Source organism: Cottoperca gobio, chromosome 22 (assembly GCF_900634415.1).
Source record: "Cottoperca gobio chromosome 22, fCotGob3.1, whole genome shotgun sequence".
Taxonomy (NCBI): Eukaryota; Metazoa; Chordata; class Actinopteri; order Perciformes; family Bovichtidae; genus Cottoperca; species Cottoperca gobio.
This window is the reverse complement of record NC_041376.1, coordinates 14,580,628-14,601,720: the sequence shown is the minus strand read 5'-3', so window position 1 is coordinate 14,601,720 and position 21,093 is coordinate 14,580,628. Positions and strand designations below refer to the sequence as shown.

The 21,093-nt window shown below is 38.6% G+C and overlaps 4 protein-coding genes across 7 annotated transcripts; 1 reads left to right on the top strand and 3 right to left on the bottom strand.

The window, feature by feature from the left end:
* Positions 1–15: 15 nt before the first annotated feature.
* tmem50a (transmembrane protein 50A) lies at positions 16–3,591 on the bottom strand. Of its 2 annotated transcripts, none has more exons than XM_029460949.1 (7): positions 3,435–3,591; positions 2,844–2,949; positions 2,369–2,481; positions 1,395–1,462; positions 1,151–1,243; positions 804–864; positions 16–712 (listed from the first exon to the last, which is right to left on the bottom strand). In XM_029460949.1, the coding sequence occupies exons 2-7, from the start codon at positions 2,943–2,945 to the stop codon at positions 667–669; spliced, it is 483 nt and encodes a 160-aa protein (XP_029316809.1). In that variant the 5' UTR covers positions 2,946–2,949; positions 3,435–3,591; the 3' UTR covers positions 16–666. The 2 variants fall into 2 exon arrangements, with proteins under 2 accessions (XP_029316809.1, XP_029316810.1); XM_029460950.1 differs by lacking the exon at positions 3,435–3,591 and adding an exon at positions 3,233–3,381.
* Positions 3,592–4,529: 938 nt separating this feature from the next.
* On the bottom strand, positions 4,530–6,178 carry mgst3b (microsomal glutathione S-transferase 3b). The gene is made up of 4 exons (XM_029460681.1): positions 5,941–6,178; positions 5,712–5,834; positions 5,350–5,422; positions 4,530–4,856 (listed from the first exon to the last, which is right to left on the bottom strand). Exons 1-4 carry the CDS (start codon positions 6,064–6,066, stop codon positions 4,756–4,758), a joined length of 423 nt encoding a protein of 140 aa, XP_029316541.1. The 5' UTR covers positions 6,067–6,178; the 3' UTR covers positions 4,530–4,755.
* An 828-nt stretch (positions 6,179–7,006) lies between these two features.
* Positions 7,007–10,212, top strand: rsrp1 (arginine/serine-rich protein 1). 3 transcript variants are annotated; one of them, XR_003834397.1, is made up of 5 exons: positions 7,007–7,226; positions 7,670–8,144; positions 8,251–8,420; positions 9,217–9,761; positions 9,857–9,929. XR_003834397.1 is itself a non-coding variant. In XM_029461249.1 (5 exons), exons 2-5 carry the CDS (start codon positions 7,691–7,693, stop codon positions 10,013–10,015), a joined length of 861 nt encoding a protein of 286 aa, XP_029317109.1. In that variant the 5' UTR covers positions 7,007–7,226; positions 7,670–7,690; the 3' UTR covers positions 10,016–10,212. The 3 variants fall into 3 exon arrangements, 1 of the variants encoding a protein (XP_029317109.1); XR_003834396.1 differs by having other exon boundaries at positions 9,214–9,761; XM_029461249.1 differs by having other exon boundaries at positions 9,684–9,761; positions 9,857–10,212.
* Positions 10,213–13,675: 3,463 nt separating this feature from the next.
* On the bottom strand, positions 13,676–18,926 carry syf2 (SYF2 pre-mRNA-splicing factor). The gene is made up of 7 exons (XM_029461452.1): positions 18,856–18,926; positions 18,452–18,535; positions 18,080–18,205; positions 17,261–17,378; positions 16,001–16,091; positions 15,359–15,457; positions 13,676–14,107 (listed from the first exon to the last, which is right to left on the bottom strand). The coding sequence occupies exons 1-7, from the start codon at positions 18,871–18,873 to the stop codon at positions 13,942–13,944; spliced, it is 702 nt and encodes a 233-aa protein (XP_029317312.1). The 5' UTR covers positions 18,874–18,926; the 3' UTR covers positions 13,676–13,941.
* Positions 18,927–21,093: the final 2,167 nt, after the last annotated feature.

Here is a 21,093-nt window from a genome sequence, read left to right as displayed (position 1 = left end):
TGAATGCAAGACTCATTTACTGCGCAGTATGTTGCCGTTTAATGCTGCCATGATCGTCAGAAACTGACCTCGTGGTTTGGATGTTATACAAGCAGATGGGTGAGTGTTGCAATCAAATACAAATCTCCACATATTGCAGTTGAGAAACCTTTGTCAGCTTCATGTCAGCAGTGTGAGCTTCTCAAACGTCAACAATAAATCCAGACGACTGCAAAAATACAAACAACCCCATATGGTTACATTCAGTTAATGTGTACAGTATAATGAAGCATCACCCTCAATGATATGTTGTACCATAATAATTTATGCTGTTTCCACTTAAAAGACTGTTCAAATTAAAAGTATGTTATACGAGTAAGAATACCTAAAGTAGATGTGGACAGTTCAGAGAAGTAAAGCTCCCAAAATACACATTTTGTTATACACAAGTTGTAAACCATTATAACAAACATGGCTACAAAGTTGAGTGCAAATACACAGAAAATATTCAAAACTTTAAAAGGAACCTCTGAAAAATGTGTTATGATTTAACCATTATACAGCAAACAATATAAATTAAACATGTTAATTTGAAAGCTAAAAAAGTAAATAACTACTAAAGCATATTGTCTCATACAATATAGAAAGCAGAGTGTATAAACAGTGGACATGGAGACACAGAGTCCATTACTGCCACAGATCCTCTGTACGTCCAAACTTGAAGACCAAGCCCCTGAATCAGAAGACAGGAAGAGAGCGTAAGAAAAATATTCCCACAAAATACCAGTGCTGAAGTGGTTTGGAGCAAGCGACCATTAACTTACCCAAAGAAAATGAACGCATTTTGGAAGAAAATGGCAATACCGGGGTACACGACAGGCTTTTCTGCAAGAGACAACAGATTTACGGGTTTAAAAAAACAAACAAAAAGGAAGCCACATTTATAAATTTGATACAGTGCCACATTTAGTAAATGAAGACTTGTTCATGATTGGACTGTCCAACATACAGCATATCTATATTACGTTTCTGCATCATACTGGCTTCTCTGCAATTAAAAAAAACAAAAAACACTTCCGAATTGCTTAACACTGTAAAACGCATCTCAACGTCACACTCCAAAACAGATTCCTGAACAGTCGGTACAAGTTGCAAGAAAAACCGGACTTACGAGGCACTACAAATCCTCCAAACAGGATCCACATAGAGGCGATGAGGGAGCCAAAGGCTAGCATGAAGCCAATGAAGAGCCACACTCGAGCGCCTGCAAACAGAGATAAGAAAGGGCGCGTTACTGGGGGTGTTTTTACTGCATGCATGTTGTGATGGTATTACAAGGAAACAGTCTGAGTACTGTAGAAGCCAGATTTGACAGTATCCAAATATCAAGTGAAGAAGCCATCGTCAGAACACACCTGTCTGTCCAATGCAGCCTTCACTGTAGCTGTCTCCTCTCACTTGACCGTTTGAAACAGCATTTATCCTAAATAGGTCAGATGAGAAAGACAATTACAAACATATCAGAAGCTCATTAGCAAGTTACCCGTACCTGACTGCTTATGTTGACAGATCCCATGGTAATAATTGGATACAATAAGCATGCCTGCCCCTTGGATTGTAAGATGTGCAGCATCTAAGGAGCTGGGTTGCTAGGTTGTCATGGAGATTGTTTAGTTGGTGAAAGAAGGAACAGTTCACCCAAAAATCAAATATGTATTTTTTTGGGTGTGAGTTGCAGAGTGTTGGAGATATCGGCCGTAGAAATGCCTGCCTTCTCTCTAATATAATGAAATTAGGCGGCACTCGGCTTGTGATGCTCAAAGCACCAAAAGAATATATTTGAAAAAGTCAACAGAAATGTCTCTTTGCAGAAATTTACTCAAGGTAATCCACAGACGTTGTTGTGAGCAGATTCATGTAGGAACTATTTCCTTTCTACCGAACTACACCCACCAATCGTATCTCCGGCAGAAGAAAGTGTGCATCTGCTCACTTTACTCGAGGCTTGTGCTCGGCACAGCACGTGATGTAAACAATAATGGAGTCCTCCTCGGCTGAAAGAAAATAGTTCCTACATATAACTGCTCACAACAAGGTCTGTGGATTATCTTGAGTAACCGGGTCATGAATTCTGCAAAGAGAAATTGCTGTTGCTGAGTTTTTCAAATGTATTATTTTGGTGCTTTGAGCAACACAAGCCGAGTGCCATCTAATTCCATTATATTGGAGAGAAGGCCGACGTCTCTACAGTTGATATCTCAAACACTCTGCAACTCACACTTAAACAATCTAAATCGATACATAGGACAATAGGTAAGAGACAAAGTATGTATTTTGGATTTTTGGGTGAATTTTGTGTGACAGAAACTGTCTGTAGAGTATATCTTACATGAGAAAGGCCACTGTAGCGATCACTCCACAAGTGTGATAGGCATGATGAAACTGTCCCTCGTCAGGATATTTCACTGCTGCATCGATGATGATCCACCAACCAGTGAAGAACTGCAACAACAAGATCCACAGTTAGCCTGAAGACTTTAATGACAAGTGTCAGGAAATGTGTAATAATTCCCTATTTCCTGTAGCCTACTTATTCTGTCTAACTTTGTACATTTTTTTATGTTTTTGCTGTGAAGTACTTTGGGCTGCAATTCTTGTATGAAATGTGCTATACAAATAAAGTTTATTATTATTATTATTATTAATAATAATAATAATAAATCGGCACCCTGGTCATTTAAAAGAGGAATCTACGGCTCTGCATAAACTAATCAATAGTAACCAGTTGCGAACACAAAACAGTAAGGGCCTACATTTGACTTCTGTAGCTAGTCTATCTGCCCGTAATTAAGAAACTGAAATACCAAAACTCCAGCAGCTACAGATGCGATGGAGTTTCTTCTTTCTCCCCAGTCCACATTGCACTCGCAGTCTCCGCACCGGATTCCGTCCAGAAACCCTGACATGACTCTGGAAAAGAACATCAAAAAGCTTTATAGAAATACTCAGTCATCTCGTGATCACAAATGTCTGTTGTATAGGCTATAACAGCCAAATTCAGTTCCCCTAAAAACCGAACTCTGAAAAACAATGTTTTAGTGCAATCGCTGTACGTTACTCAGGATGATGCTAAACTCCCTGGCTTATATACCAAGCACCAACTATATTTACACTTAAACTAGGTAATCTATTCGACAACAAGACGGTCTATGTATCCACTTTAAAGTTGTAACAACATTAAGTGTATTCATACAGTGGATTAAAACAGGGCTGTGTCGTGGGATTCTTTTGTTCATAGCTTTGGCACTAGCAAACATTTCCTTGAAGGTTTCTTCTTGCTACGAAGTTGCTAAAAAAATAATAGCATAACTCAAACGACAACGGTAGTACCGAGCTAAAACACACACCCCAACACCATTAATTTGTTGCAATGTCATTTTCAAAGGAATTCTTACCTTTTATTTCCGTGTTTCTGATGAGAACCCCCTGTATAAACCCGACTTTTGCTTCTGATTTAGCTCGGTCATGCACATGCGCAGTTCATACACACCCATTTGATCAGAGACGCTGTTGATATTGGTGCATTCAGGTGTTGTGGATAACATGGGAATTTGCGCAACAAGCCAATGGACCATTACAAAAGTAGTTTAACAGGCTACGCCTAGGGCAGATTTGGTATGTAGGGACATTAAAACGTTAATTAACTTGAAAAAGATGTGATGTATAAATGAGTGCAAGGGAGTTGGTAGTATCACCTCGCAACTAATTCATACTAAAAAGTGATGAACTCGAAAACAACATCGGGCATTTTCTTTAGTGCAATACAGTCGCTCCCGTAAAAGTACTACATCCATGTGTTACCTATGTTACACATATAGTGTTACTCCCTAAACTATAAAAGCCGACTTCCGAGTTATTATTTTCCATTATTTCCAGAGAAATTTGCCACACACCAGTTACGTACGGTAAGTACGAGTTTAGCACCAGTTCTTGAAGGAAGCACTGTGAATGAGCATTTTGTTGTGACCGTATATACTTTCACATTCACTTAAATTAATGCAGACTTTCAGCACTAGCTGGACCTCGATCCTGAAAATACAAGAGTCACTTTGTAACTAAATTAACTCATATTTTAGCAAATAAACAAAACAGTAACAACTTCAATATAATTCACAAAAACAGTTTTATAATACATATGAGAGAGGACTGATGTATTTATGTTAATTTATTTATTTGCATAGAGGTTCATTTGTGCTTTATCTGTGGTTTAGTGGTGTGGGTGCAAAGCAGCTAAATGTGCCTACTTGTTAAAAATATGCGGGGGGGGTTTTAACAAAAGGGAGGACATTTTAAACTTTGGTTATCTCAGAGAACTTTCTAGAAACAATCAACATTTTCTTAGATGTGTTATAATTTGTTAAAATGACCAGTAGATTTTCTTGAAGCCATTTGCTGTGAGACTTGGGCCTGGGACATCATGTGTGAGTCACATGGGGCCTCCACACATGCTGCAGACTCTTACATTTTTCACAAACTGTAATGCCTGCAACTAAAGGGCGGTATTGATCAGCATCTACTTTATTGTCAAAGATCACAGGGAGTAGACATTCACAACAAATAGTGGATTACAAAGATATCAAGCATCAAGTTAATGGTCCAAATTATGTTTAATATCATAATTTGAGATTAGCATGTATTGTACAGCTACTTTATAGTTGATACATTTGAAAATTTCATGCAAGCCAGAATAAATGAGTAAACACGATGACACTTGTCTTAAAAGACTCCAAGCAATTGCAAGGCTACAGATATGGACAGAAAGATGACACCGAAGTATCCAATGTAGCCATAGGCACCATTCATCCTCTTGGATGGATCTGGAATAAAACATAAAACATGACAATGTAAAGTTTAACCAAAGCAGAATTATATGAATGCTTTGTTGGTCTGATTTAGAAATTCCAAAAATCTAATATTTTGTTGATAATACATTCAATGACCACTTAACTCAAACAATTACCATAATTTAGACTCCATCAATGCATTTCTTAATTTGCTACAATCTCTTGCTCGATGCTATATTCTGTAAATGATTAAGTCAGACTAGAGGAGCAACAAAAATGCTGGCAATTACTAACCTGGACTGCAACCTTTAGACCTCTAATGCTATACAGTTATGAGGATTATTTTGTGGAAATTGGAGATTAATTGTTTTGAGTTAACTCTCTTTTAAGAATTACATCGGTCAGTGTTGTAGTAATTTTATCACATGCTCGCAGTGCAGATTGTGTCTAATTCCTTAAGGGGTCCTATACTCATAACTTTGACCTCCATTAAATCCACATTAAATTAAAACAATACCAGTCTTACCTCCTGTGTAGTAGCCCCAGGCATAGGAAAACCTGCTGGTCACCCAAATAGCCCCCAGCACAGATGCTGATAGCTAGGATGATAAACAAGGAAAAATAAAATTACAAAACAGATCAATACAGGGGTGATACAGTATGATACAAATATGCTTTATCACGGTGACACAGTCTCTGTTATCTGGGAGATTTATGCCAAAGATCATGAGGATTGCTTGCCCTTCCCCCCTACACGTCTGTGTGTCGTAACACTTTTAGTAGCCCTCAATATCTATTTCTGAGCTATAATAGTATGGTAAAACAATATTAACGTTAGACAACACACACAAAGTAATTCGTGGCTATGCATGTAAAACTTATACATACCGGGTAGAGAAGAGCTGCAATGGTCTGGAAAACAAGCCACTGAGAGTACACCTCCAGGGTGTTCTGATGTGCTCTCTGGATACAGTTGAACACCTGCTGCGTGTCACTGTACATAGTGGGATACTGCAAAGTAAAGATCAAGAATATCATATATTAGCCACTAATAAAAACGCTTTCAATACAATTATTAGCGTCCAACTAACTTTACTACTTAAATCAAAGTAACTACCTTAACATCGTACTTCTTCCTCGCAGCCCCAACCTTGACTGCTAAATACCCCAGCATAATCCAGCTGTAGAGGTAGGTAAATATGGCATATCCAAAATTGGACGGTAATACAGTCAGCATGTCCATCTCTGCTCGATAAATTTGCCTGGATTTCAAGTTTTCAAAAGACTGGGGGGAAAGTGCGGCGACTTCGTAGTCAAGTAAAGAGGCAGGAGGTAACGAAGTAAACAGTCGAGGTTACATAAAAGATCGCGAGATCTCATGCATGCCGAGATTTTATTTAAAGGGCAATACCACCATAATAATACGTTTCTCAGTTGCTGCGATGGAAGCTCGCTGCTTGGTCATAATAATGTACACCGAATTGATTGATGATATAATTGTATAACTGTACTCCTAAAGTACAGACAGTAAATGAAAGAAGTGTAAGTTAACCAAAAAATAAGCATGTTCTTGTGACATGTAGGCAACATACTCAAACAGTTTGAGTTTTTTTTAAAGGGTTTTGATTCTATAGAGTTTGAGTTAATCAAAACCCTTAAAAAATATATACATTTATATATAGACCTACTTGTTCAACTCTGTTTTCTACTTCAAATTATTTGAATGTGTACAGCCATCTGAATGAAGGACATGCTTTTTTGAAGATGAAACATTTTGCATTTGCAACAGCTGTAAAGACATAACAGGCATTGAATTATATTTTTTGTTGCAAATATTAAATGCTGCATTTCACCCTACTTTCACTCCTTTTTTTTTGTCAAAGTAGAACACTTCTGTTTTTCCGTTGGTCTGCAGGTCGGCACAGATTATTGGATTATTTTTAATGGTATAAGAGTCTGAAAGAGTCAATGCATAATCGCCTTTCTTTATTCTCAAATTCAGGTGAGACATTATTAGATAATAAAAGCACATGTGGAAATGTCACTTTTAAAAATACATATCGTGGAAGAGTATACATGTTTGCCCAGAGTGAATCAATCCCTTCACAGTGAGCCATTCAAAAGATTTGAATCGTTTGGAAGACCACGTGACTGGAATTTTCCAGAGGCTAAAGACCGTTGCTCCGCCAGCTTCGTTTTCAAACAAGTGACGACGACAGACGGTTCAACTTCGAGGAAGAGCTAACGTTTGCGCTTTCGCTAATATTTGGCTACAAACTCACACATTTGAGTTTTATTCGTAAATTATCGTTTTGATATATGTTTTGAAGGCAATTATCTTGCCATATATTCTTTACATCGGCGTTATCACCAGAACAAAGGTTTCAAGCTTCAGTCGACTCGGTAAGTCCTAACTACTAACTTCCGTCAGCTAGCATAGCTAATAGTATTGCCTAAACTAGAAGTAACTGTATCGATGTTTGTGTATATAAATGTTACCTGTCCATGTAACTAAAGCTTTGTATCAAAATGATTTTTGAATCATAAGCGAATGAATTGCACTTGGCTTGTTATTGGTGATAACAGATGTTAGCTCAAGCTATCTTTAGCTTGCGTCATTCCGGAAATTTCCAGTAGGCCTTCTCTCCGGTCAGCCATTGCAGTTACGCTGCTTTGCTCGCCATGTTATTCAACGATAGCCGTAGGCGTAAAGATAGACTATTATCAAGGCACTTTCTTAATCGATCTAATGACGCACGTTATTGCTACTTTGACGACAAGGTTTACTGGTTACATTAAAATATAACAAAATATATAATTAAGCATTTATGTATGTTTCATTTCAGCTTGTGTCCGAAAACAAAACAATGGCTAAGGGAGAAGAATCGCACTCTGAAATGGCCCACGATCGTCAGAGTGATGGCATCAATGTGATCTTTGACCAAAACAGCCCTGCCTCATCTCGGTCCCGCTCACGATCTAGAAGCAGTAGTGGCAGCAAACTCTCACCTGGCTCTGGCCGCTTTAGGGGACGTGGTAGCCACAGGAGACGCCACAAGTCCTCATCCAGCAGCAGGTCCCCCACTCATACGCGGTCACGCTCTCACACTCGTTGCCGTAGGCCTTCGTCCCACTGCCGCTGTGACAACCATCGCAAAAATGGCCGTGGCCGCCAATCCCCACCACGGCGCTCCAGGGCCCACTCCAGGTCTTCCAGCCGTCGGAGCAGGAGGGCTGCGAGCCCGTCTTCCCAATCCATAACCCACAGAGGCGATTCAAGATCCGGATCTTCAGAGAACTCTGTCAATTTGAGTTTGGATGGTAAATTGATTTTCTAAAATGAGGGATTAGTCATTATTATGGCAAAAAATGTTTAAATAGCACAAGTGACTAAATCGACCCCCATCCCACTTGTTTTGTTCCTCAGACAAAGGAGAACTCCTCACAGCTGCAAAGGTCATTGCTACTACAATCCTAGAAGTGGAAAAGCTGGAGCTTCCTGAGAGTGTGAAACCAATCCTATTGGAGCAGTCGGAGTTCAAACGGGTGTCGCTAGATACATGGGTGAGACAAGACCCTGAAAAGACTCTGTCACAGGTGGGTGTCTGAGCATGAATGTCACAATACACACTAACAATAAGGCTTTGTCACAGATTCTTATTAAAGGCAAATAAGTTTTTTTCCAGCTTGGACTACATGTAACTACAAGGTAAGGGGTGTGGAGAGTTTTAGTCAGAAACAGTTTTTATTCAACTTGTGCATAATTCTTTTTTTTTTTACCACATGGGTAATGATCTCATAGCTCTTTGGTTGTACAGGATGACTTTTATATTATTTAATTTGGAATTTTTTAATATAATAAGTTGATCCTAGCTGTCACACTACTTTTTATCAAAGTTGCAAATCGATACAGCATATCAAACATATCTACATTTGTCTTTTATTTAGCTTGAGGTCTATGTTGTGTTGAATTTCCTGTCTTGTATGTTTGGACCCCTGAGGGAATATACATGCTCTCTGTATTTATTCCTGTCTTCATAGATAACATGACAGTGGTCTCCTTCACTCATCGGCACCTGGGATTAAAGGGCTGTCATGTGACTTGGGTGACAACAATGTATTTGCGTGAAAGTTTATCTGATACCTCTTTAAATGTTCACAATGTGTAAGTTTATCAACTGGAGGCTTGCAATTGAACAAACACATATGTAGATTACCTCCCAATCAGACATGCACACAGTTCACACAAATGCTAATTATACACATAGCTGATGCACAAGAAATTTCAGATATTGTATTGCACTGACTCCACTTCATATAGATAGGCAGTCGAATTTTGACATTTAAAATGTATTTATGCTTGCAGTTGAAATGGGTCGTTGTTATTTAGCAGAATCCTTCATTCGCTGATGGAGCAAAGGCGTGTGGACCGCATTATAGTGACTATCCCTGTCGAGAACTAAAAACAGATGAAGAACTCCTCTCCGTATGCCAAAGATAAGTTGGTTCACCAGCCGTGTGCTGAGGGCTGGGAAAGCTACGTCACCATCATTCTGCCACTGTAGACAGAGAAGACATCCCTTTTTTTTTTTTTACATTTTATTTTATTCTGTTTCAAGGTCTGTCTTTGTAGGATTCAGTTAATGGTCGAGCCAAGCTTTTGACAGCAGTAGGATGGGGGGTTTTAAGTGTTGAAGCTAACACTTAAATAATTAATATGCAATAGAAGTGCTTTACAATATTGCCAATGGGAACTATAACGTATCTATATGACCATAACAAACTGTCAAAGCTCACTCTACCATCAGTTATACACGCATATCTGACTTGGTCTGTTTTTCTTTTATCTTTTTCAAACAGAGCGATGAGGAGGAGCCTGACGATATGTTCAGCTCTAAGATGTCCCCAAAAAGGAAAACGATCTCTTTCAGCATTAATGTAAGTGACTTGAATTGCAGCTTCTTACAAACCAAACCCTGTTATACATTATGCTGAGCTTATATTGATGTCTGTTTTTTTGTTTGTTTTTTTAGAATTCTTTGTTCAAACCATCCCTGGCATCTCAATCGAGTGCTAAGGTAACTTCCAGGGTGGACAGCTTTGACAGCAGGAAGCCCTACGGCCACTGGGTTCGGGTCAAATCAGGCCAAAGCTCCAATGTGCGCAAACACGCATTCGCCACATCACACTAGTGTGCCATAATCCATGGACACTGTAAATACTGTACATATTTTGTACTTATGCTTTACCATTTTATGGCCGACATTTTCTTTCAGATGTTGAAAGAGTTAAGTCGGGAGAGGTGAAGAATTCGTTCAGGTGGGATTATTTTTTTCCCTTGTATATTGTGCTTTTTATGAAATCAATAAAGATATTTATTTGATAAAAATATTGTTTCTGTGTTTTTGTAACTTGTCTCAGAAAACCATGAATTGCAACTTCATCTTGAGCCTTTAAAAACTGTTCAGGGAAAACATTTAATTGGAAGTGTTACGTCCCCCAGGTGTAGCTAGGGGAAGGGGACAATAACACAACAACCAATGATTGAGCGAGTCAGAATAGGAGTGAACGTGTAAAATTGTTTATTTGTTGAAATGAAACTGGTTCCAATGAACTCTCAAAAGTAAGGGTGAGGAAGGGAACAAATGGTTGAGCCAAAAAAACAAAACGAGGCCTGATACTACTGTCCTTTCAAACAAAAGCCCTCACTAACTGATCACTTAACAAATGGTGTAAAACCCATACAGAGGTGGCAACAACCTGCTAAACTAGTGTTTCTAACAGAGGTCTCTACATGGAGGAAAATGTACAGGGAACCCCAATTTACCTAAATCCACAACCTCACACCACACATTATCACAAACACAATTCCCTAGATGTCAGCAGCAGACCACGACAGGGAGAAGAGACCAGGCCAGCTCTTCCTGGTCCTTTTGAGGGCCCTTCATCCTGATAGGCCAGCCAATCAGGTAATCACCACCTAATTAGAGCACAGGTGATAGAAGAGGGGGAGGGGAGGAAAAAACATAGCAAGATCTAAATGCAACCTGCTTGACACGTAACGGGAAGGTTTCAAACTAATCATGCATGTAGCGAAAATGAAACATGAGTGACTACGTTAATTATCCATACTGGAGAAATTACGTAATCCAATTTCAGTAACTTAATAATTGTGTATTTACATATTCCAGTGGCGTAAATTATAATAACGCAAACAATTCTGTGCAACTGAATGTTATGTAAAATAATTTAAAAATGTGAAAAAACTAAGTGAAAAATGTGGTGGGATATCCCGCTACCAAAACCTAACTTTCTTTGATCAATATCTTTTATTATATATAATAGCTTGGAAATGAGTAAATAGCCGCCATAGTGAGAACATGTACAAACACGTAAACAGGGATTTGTCACATTTTCCAAAACAAATACAGAATTGGTTTGTTGCCGGGGTCAGGGTCGAGGGTTTTATCCTTCAGCCTCAGCGTTAGGTATGGATCGAAGTCCTCTGCATTTCTTATGATGACCACACTGTGTCAGTATTGCCATACATTTACAGATTTCTTTTCGTCTGTCACTGTTATTTGGGATGGGTAACAGTTCAGGCTGAGGTTGATACAGTAGCCTCTGAATCAATGCCAACATGTTTGATTTGTTTGGGGATTTCATTATGATTGAAGTCATACAAAATGAGAATTCAGTCCAAATATCAGGTTAGTTGAAGCAGTGGTTTCAACGCTACATTAAAATAATACCAATGTATCAATATATAATGCTGTTACAGTACAGAAGTGTTTTCAAAAACAACTCGACAGCCTTTTTCATGGAAGACATTTTGAAATATATAAGTTTAATTGCAAAGCATGGTTGCAAATTGAAAATTCACATTTTCAAATGTAATGACATGGATGTTAAATACAACTTTTCTGGAGCTGTTTGTGACGTGTTTGGTCTCATTTGTGTTTTGGAGAGACTTAGAGAAGTTTGTTCAGATGTTATGAGAAAACATTTGAGTTACATGACTTACAAATCTTTGAGAAAGACCTCGAGAGTCTTCCCCAAACTTTGATATTGTTCTGGTTGAATTCAATTTGTAGAGAGATACATTAACACTTATGACAAACAACATTTTTTATATTTTAAATAATTATTTGCTGTAGCCCGATTAAGGTATATTGACATTTCTTATGTAATTAATTTACACATTTTATTTGATTGACGTCTGCTTTTTTATACACTGGCATCTTCTAAATCATATTAATATTATGTTACATTAATTGTATTTAGCTTTAGGGTCCTGGTGTAGTGCATGACTGTGCTTGCTGAGACACTTGAACAGAACAAAGCCTGTGCTTCTTCTGCTGTGTATCACACCTGTAATAATGTTTCCATCACTTTTAGGAATCACAGACACACAGAAGGGTTTTTTTTGGAGGGGGTGGGGGACTTGATGGAGATTAATGTTTGGTGATCATCTGTCTGTTTACACACAATTTGAACATGTTCCTTCTTGAGTAACAGGATATAATTTAGATGTACCCAGCTTACCCTAAAGTGTGTGAGTACTTTGGATTGACTGGTTCTTGGCACATGTTAAAACTCCGAGTGTATTATTGCCCGAAGGTAACTTATCAATTTCTGTTAAGTGAGTAATAAATTATAATGTTCTTAAGATGTCCCAATCTGTTGTAATAAAAAAGCAAAATCACACCGTTTTTATGATGTCTGACTGCCAGACTGCGTGTCTCCTGCTGTAAACTGACCTGTAATACTGATTAATTGCTTTGATTAGAAATGGAACTGGAGCAGAAGAGCAGGGAGTGTTTATTTGATACACATCAAGGTCATTGATATGCACACAAGCAAAGCATAGTAGCTCTGGTTTTACCAGACAGAGTTTGTATTGTAGTACCTATAAGTAGTCATCCTCACAGGAAAGTCGTCACATGTTTTACTTATTCTAGGTTTTTAAAATAAGAATTTGTGCCACTTAATCACTTGCAGGCTTTTGTGTCTATGGAAAAACTCCCCTATTAACACTCATTGCTATGTATCCAGACATTTTCCTAATGTTTACTCGGCTTAAATAATACCCATTTTGCTTCACGGGGAACACTTTAACTGGCAGCTGGCCTCGAAAGAATCAAAGGTGTCTGATTATGAGACACAACAGTGAATTTATACGATTCTCTGCCAATTTCTTCTGGCTAATCAGATAAGACTACAAAAATATCAATCATAAATCTGAACATTTAATCCCCAACTCTAGTGCAGAGTCAGATATCAAAGACATTGAAACACACCCCTACCCTTCATCTTTAAAACATAAACAACTTGTGTCATGGAGTCTTTACACTTTCCTTTGAGGGCTTCCCATACAGTTATTCTGTGAGGGTTGATTCATCTAGATTAGATATAACAGAATATAAAGTTGGACTTAATTCAATGCTGGTATGACTACACAAAGCAATGCCTGTCTCCCTGTAGAGGGGGCAATGCGTCTGTATTCTCTCTCTCACACACACACACACACGCTGAGGATTGGGAGACTTTCATGGGAACCAGTCGTTGTCTTTCACCTCTTCTCCAGTCACAAGGCTTTCCTGCTCATGTCACAGCTTGGGGCGAGTTAGTTAGACTGGAGATCCAGATGATAATGAACACATTGAATTGCTCAATTGTTGGTCCTTATCTCTCCATTTGCACCTACATTAAAATATTCTTTTGGCAAGCACCGTCGGCTAAATGTGCCCTGAGGTTAGATGGTAGCCTACTTAATGCTAGTTCATTCTCACGCTGGCAACATCTCCACCACGAGACCACACGCAGTAAACCCACAGAAACACAAACAAGTGTGCAAGATAACCAAGTGGTTTATTTAAAAATAAAAAGGGTACGGATAATCATAGCAGTTGTTTTAACTTCCAATACTGTACAAAGGAACACCACACAGCATATGAATGATCTTTCAGTTCAAAATACCCCCAGCATATAATAAAATGTGACACAACGGCCTTAAAATACAGAGTCTATTTTAGCTTTTTAATACATGTATTGTACAGAGAAGAAAAAGATGCATCCAAAACTTCTAAATGAAGCCACACTGAGGGGACTGAAGGAACTAGACAGCTGTGCCTCTCTCCAAGTTTTGTTTGATCTCCGCAGTGTATTTGCCGTAGAAACGCTCCGCCTTCTTGTTGAACTTGGCGTTCCTCTCGTTAATGTAGTCGATGTCTGCGTCGTCGTTGTAGGCCCTGCGCCGGCTGTACTTAGCCCGCTTCTCGATCCTGACAATTGCAAATAAAAGCAGCTTAGGGAGGATTCTGCAAACCAGTATGGCCAATATCCATGGCATATCCAATAACAATAATTGGCAACAGGCAATTATGTTTTTGGGGGTGTGCATTTAAATTTGGCAAGGAGAGTGGCGATGGAAAACCGAACACACACATGCATACTCAGAGGAAAATACTGTCAAATTGTGAGCTCCCAATGAGTCTTCAAAGCATTGATGTGCGTCATTCCCTGGCAACTGAACTGCTCTTCTAATGCCCCACAGTCACATCGCTAACACAAGCCGTAGGCTGTCTCAAATACAGAACAGCACGAGGAAAGACTTGGGAAATCAGAAGGTGAAAAGGACTTCTGTAGCAAAGACAGAAACTCAACAGAGAACCAACCCGAGAAATATTCTGTTTAAGGTGGTCCACCTGGGTAAGTCGCCGCCCCTCCATCTAAGCATCATCCAGTGCGTATAATAAGGAACGGCCTGCCCTCAGCCGCTTGCATCACCCTGGGGCTGATTTCCTCAGATCAGATAGACCCTGGTTCACACAAAACATCCCCCTCTTCCCAATAGGCAGAGAAGTCTCCAACTCCACACACCATCTTTTATAACTGAGGCAGTGTCAGACTTTCAGACTAACGCTACGTTTCTGGTGGACCACCGGAAAAAGGTCTGAATGTACCAACTGAGATACATGACCAAAAATAAATGGTTGGTATTGCTTAAGCCAATCATAATTACTGAGCTTGTTTGTAACATAGCATATCTTAAACAGTTAATCAAGCTCCCTTTAATGTAGCTTTTTTTGTATACTGCGTTTTACATGAATGTGTTTTAATGTATCCTGTCTGGATCGGAGTTTCTATGTACCCTTTTTAATAGCAGATGTAGCTCATTTCTGCCTTTTGCACTCAAAAAGTAGACAATGAAGTATTTTCTATCCTGTCTTCTATTCTTAGGTTGAGCCTAAACATGTTTTTCTTAAATAAAACATTAAATAAAACATTTTACATACGACTAATGCCCTGCCTTGTGTACAGGTAATTACTTTGTCAAAGTTTTCCCTCATTATCCCGGTCGAGTGCTTGTTATTTCTCACAGAGAGCAGAAATCTAAGAACAGTCAGTAAGTACGAAAAGTTTATCTCCGTGGTCTTCCCAGTGAGTCAAGCTGAGAGTGAGACGAAACTAACGCAGGGCCAGGAGAGGAAGTGGCATCTCTCCCTTCAACAGTCGGTTTTTGTGTGACTTACTGTTTCTCAACATCTTCCACCATGCGGTCAATGCCGTCCTTTGTGGGGACATGGGTGCCGTGGATCAGGCTATTGGACGTGGGGTGGAAGTCCTCGCCACTGTGGAGCACCAGCAAAGGCATTCGTAACGCATTAATCACAGATAATCACAATTTCAACATATTTAAAACCGACTTTTCTATTCCATCATTGTGATTATGATCATCCCAATGAGGGAAGATAGATAATGTGGCTCCAGGGGAAACTGTATGTGCATCATTCACGGTTCTGCATGTCAGTATTTAAGGGTGAAAAACCTGCAGGCGCCGAACTCCATCTTAAACTTGGCATGCGTGCATTTCACTTTAAAATCTTAAATTTACTCTTAGTGGGCCAGCACTAACCCCAGGGCAAAAGAGTGGGTACATGACTTAACATATAGAAAATGCTTTGTGCACATGTGATGGGTTATTTCTAAGAAGATTACGCCAAGCAAAATGTGACAATTCATTTTACTTGACTAGAAACTTCACAGTTACGGTCTTAATAGCAGAGACCTCCTGATGTCATCATTTCTATGGCCCCGTTAGTTCCCATGTTGAGCTGTCTGTATCCGAGTAAAGTATTAAAAGACAGAAAGAAGATGGCAGAGGCTCAACTCACCATTCCTCTCTCTGCTTCTCGTAGCCTTCAAAGTCTGGTCTGATTTGCCTGGTGAGCCTCTGGTACTGTCGGAACTGGGCCTCGGCATAGCCTGTGTGAAATGGAGAGAAATAAAGTTATAATTACCGGAACAAACTGCATGCAGGCACGAGGCTCTGTACAACACAACCTGCGGCTGGTTAGGGAGGGATGAAGAGGCAACTCCTCCTCCTCCCTTCCTCTCTTGAAGCCCCTCTGGTGATACTTTTCTCTTCAGAGGTTTTAATTCAGAGAAGGTTTTGATGCAACAGATGGCAGCCATATTTAGGAGACATTGGGAGCAGTTCGAGATGGTCAACATCCTATGGGTGTTCTTACAAGCAACCCGTATTGCTCTATACTTTGCCGCTTTGTAGGATTTAGGCAGTATCATTTTCACTTTGTGGTAAAGAAGAGGTAAAACTTCTAAAAACAGTCCCATGCCATGGCACAGCAGAACAGAATAGTAGAGGAAAAATCACAGTGTACTACTTTTTCCTCAAGAGCAAACTGCATTCAATTACAATTTACTAAATGAGTAGACTGAGGTTTGGTGGTGTCATGACTAAAATAAAGCAGCTTGATCCAGTCGGCAACCGCTTCCATCAAAATTCCAGAGTCAATACAATCAGTGAGTGACATCCACTTCAATGTGTTAGATAATGACTGCCAACCTTGATCATATTAGGTGAGAAACTATCTATGCGTGCATGTGATGCAAGCGCCTTGCTGGGTGCTCTTGTGCAAACCGTGTCTAACATTCATATAATTTTGTCGAGTAATCGATTTAATAGACATATTTATAAAACTGAGTTTCGCCACAAAAGCACAACTTTAAATATTGTGTTTACTAGAGTTTATTGGAAAAGAGTCATTCAAAATGGAAAAAACATTTCAAAAGATGACAGCGACCAAAACGACACATTAGTTGACTAATCGACTAAGGCGAGACGTTCCTACTTCTTTGCTGGATGACCACGTGTTGTTTTGCCGAAGCCCCATGAGCTGGAACCTTCTACGTGGGGAGGCTGGCAGCATTTAAATGAAAGAGAGGGCTCCGTTTTTCTCACGCAGGGCTCAAGTAGGTCTGAACGCAGCCTTAGTCAGAACAATGCGTCTGTGATTTTATATGTTGAAGATGAAAAAAAACTAAAAGTGGTATTTACTAATGAATTAATTTATACTTTATGACATGCCTCATACTTTACAACAAGTGTCACTACTGCAGACCCTGCCACCAACCTGCAAATCCTTGGTCTGGGTTCTTCTTCTTTTTCTTCCTCTCCCAGCGCTCTGCATCATCAGCAGTGATTTCAAGCAGTTTCACTCTGTGATAGTCCTCCCCTTTGGCCGCACATTCCTGTAAGCCAAACATTAACATATGACTCTTTGATTTGGTATTTCATGAGCAAACTGCCCGCATGTTAAGTTTGTGGCAATATTTAAATTTATTGATGGAGCTTATTGGTTCTCCAAAAAGGAATCCACATAATCATGTTTTCTTCTTAAGGACAGCAGTAACATAAAGTCTAGGCTAGAAAGTATGCAGGTGATGCTGACATCATAGAGCCCTGCACACGCCATGTATTAAATTAAAGACATGACGTGAACTAAATATTTTGCAGTGATTAATGTGCTACCATAGCACTTTGCCTTAGTATGTGCAGTTTTACTTAATCAAAACATTTGTCAGTACCCCTCTTCTTGAACTACACCGATCATGGAGAACACACACAGTAACATCATATCATGCAGAATACACACAGTAACATCATATCATGGAGAACACACACAGTAACATCATATCATGCAGAACACACACAGTAACATCATATCATGCAGAATACACACAGTAACATCATATCATGCAGAATACACACAGTAACATCATATCATGCAGAACACACACAGTAACATCATATCATGCAGAATACACACAGTAACATCATATCATGCAGAATACACACAGTAACATCATATCATGGAGAATACACACAGTAACATCATATCATGCAGAATACACACAGTACCAGAGAGTTTATGAATACTATATTTAATTACCTTTTTCTTTTCGTCTTCAGCAAGCTCCCACTCCAGTCTGGCTTTCTTAGCCTCCCAGTTAGCAGGGAGTTTCAGTCTCTTGTCCTCCTCCACAACTTCCTGGTGATTGAGTTTACGTGCTTCATTCTGCAGCAGAAAATAACAAACGTTGTACAAGCAGCGAAGTGAAATCCAACAGTAATACTCTGGCTTGGGGCAGATTGTATACCTATTAAAACAGGATTATTTCTCGTTGTTAAAAGGTGTTTTTCACAACTGTCAAGTCAGTCCTAGATTGCCACCGCCACATAGGCGAGCAGCTAAGAGGAGCACTCGAAAATAAGATTGTGTCTCGATAACGTAAATGTAATCAGGTAACGTTAAACAACTCACCCGTTGGAAATGTAACTCTCGGAATTTCCGGAGTCTATCTTCCCTCTTCGCGGTCGGAACCTCTCTAGTGGCTGTGGCAGACACCTGGAAATACCGACAGTTAAATTCACAACTATCTATGGATAATATGATATAAAACGAGACGGTTAGATGACCAAGTGAAGTCTATTACAGACAAGAAAGCTGCGAACGTCGGGCAGTGATAGCCAACGTTTATTAGCACTCGCTAACGTCGGTTAGCTTAGCACAACAACAAGAGATTGTAAACAACAAGTGTGGAACAGGAACACAGTCTCCGCCGGCGGGACGAAACATCGTTCTCAAAAGAATTGTATTAATATAATATAATTAGACAAAACCAAATGAATTGGGTAATTTTCCATTAAAATCGAGAAACTACTAACCTCAGTACAGGACGCCATTGTTGCGCAAATGTTACACGGAGGAAGAAGACAGGAAGTGTGACGTTCATACCGGATATTACGAAGAAGATAAACATTTTTTACACATATTAGATTATTTTTGCCAGATATTGAAAACAAATGTAATTATTTTGTAATGATGACCTAGAATCTTTAACTTTAAATTTATTTTACTACTACTATATACATTCAGTTACTTTTAGGACTTGAATCAATGGCAATATATTGCGTAAAACTAATATATTATCAAACTTGAGTTTAAAAAAGGCATTATAACTTTTGGAGATGATAAATATAACATTGAATTCATTGTAAAAGTGTAGTACATATGGCACATTTTACATATATAACTGTTAAGTAATAAGTTACCCCAATTTCATTGATTACATTTTTTTTTAAATAATATTATGTTATTGAAATTGGTATATCCCATTTCTATTTTTTTTAATTAATAATGTTACTATTAATAATGTATTTAAATGAATATTATTGTTTCTCTGTACCGTTATGTTGAGTACATGTACAATGTTTGTATATTTTAATGTTTAAAAAAAAAGATTGTTTTTGTCAGAAAATATTTAAATACAGAAATACATTTCTTCCTATGAACATGACTGAATAGATTACTTTGAAGGAGTTTTCCAATAAATGGAATACAATTACAAAATATTATTTCTGCAATTTTTCCCCCTCTCACCATTTTTTTCTGAATATATACATAGCGATAAATACTATTTTACTATAACAATTTTTACCTGATAAAGAATACAATTGTATACATACATATCTTATTTTTTGGCTGATAAAGACAAGTTGAGGTTCTTACCCTTTGTTTCCTCTTTACCTTGTGCATATTTCAAGGCTGACATTTCATGCTTTACTCTAAGCAGACAGATCCAGTGGATAAAATAAAAGTAACGCTACATAAAAAGTGACTTAACGACAAGAGGTCAACAGTTGAGTCTATCACAAAAATACATTTACTGGTATAACTAAGTTTGCCCATGGCCTCCCAGGAAAGAGCTGTATGTGTTTCCTTGTTGAACAGATGGTATTTTGTAATTTACCACAACTCCTGTAGATGTTCTTTATCTTATTTTAATCAAGCTTCCCATGAGTGGACATAAATACATTTCAAACCTGTTAAATCACCACAAGAAACTATAACTTTAATTATTTGCTGCAATATAATGTGCTTTTTTTAAATTATAGCACCGTGGCAAAAGCTATTGCCAGGAATCTTGTATTTTACAGAAATGTCTTTGTGTATCATTTTAAACCAGGTCCTCTTGCTTCCTTTTGAAGTTTAAATTCATAGAAAAATACTGCTAGACTAATGGAAACTAGCATGACGCACACAGACAGCAATTATGAATATGACTGGAGGTTATCCAGTAAGAGGCATGAAAGGTCAAGCACAAAGTCATCAGTGTGCCACACAGGGAGTCTGTTCTGACTTCCCCAAACTCAATTGTTATGGTGGTTTTTGCTGCAGAGAAATGCAAGTTCATATGTATTAGCAATGCATGTTATTTTTACCGACAAAAATCACAAGTATCAATCAGGGCCTGGGATCTGGGACTTCCAAATATGATTCTATGATCAGATCAGAAGACGAAAGTAAACATTTTCAAGAGCAATTTCAGCATGTTTGACTTGCCAAAATGGATGTGCTCCCTGTTTGATTGCAATATACTAATAGAGCTCTTTTGGAGGATGTAATTAAGTGGAGTTTATAGTCTTAGATTAAAGCATCCTCTAGATCACAGGCAATGTTAATGGAGTGATGCATTTTCACTGGAGACCAGATGGGAGCACATCACAACAGAACAAAACATAATTGGCTACAGTAATGTGCAGGGCTCTACTATTGCCATGCAAAAGAGAAAACATATCATATTAAATGACTCAAATGCAGAGAGGGTAACAGGAGAGTAACAGGAAAGAGGATGAAGCAAACGAGCATTTCCTCTGTATTTAATTCAGATTCAGCTGTGTGCAGAACAGCTGCAACGCAACAGGAATACACTTGTGTATGTGACTTTTACATTTCCAAACATCAATACAAAATGAGCATGAGAGTCTACTGTATGTCTTATAAGTGTGTTCTTTGTCTTCAATAAATGTTAATCTCTTTGTTAATGTCGTCCACACGTCCTTTACAGTTCTCAAGTATTCTCATATGTTAACTAAACTCCCCTCCGGGTGCATTCACTCACT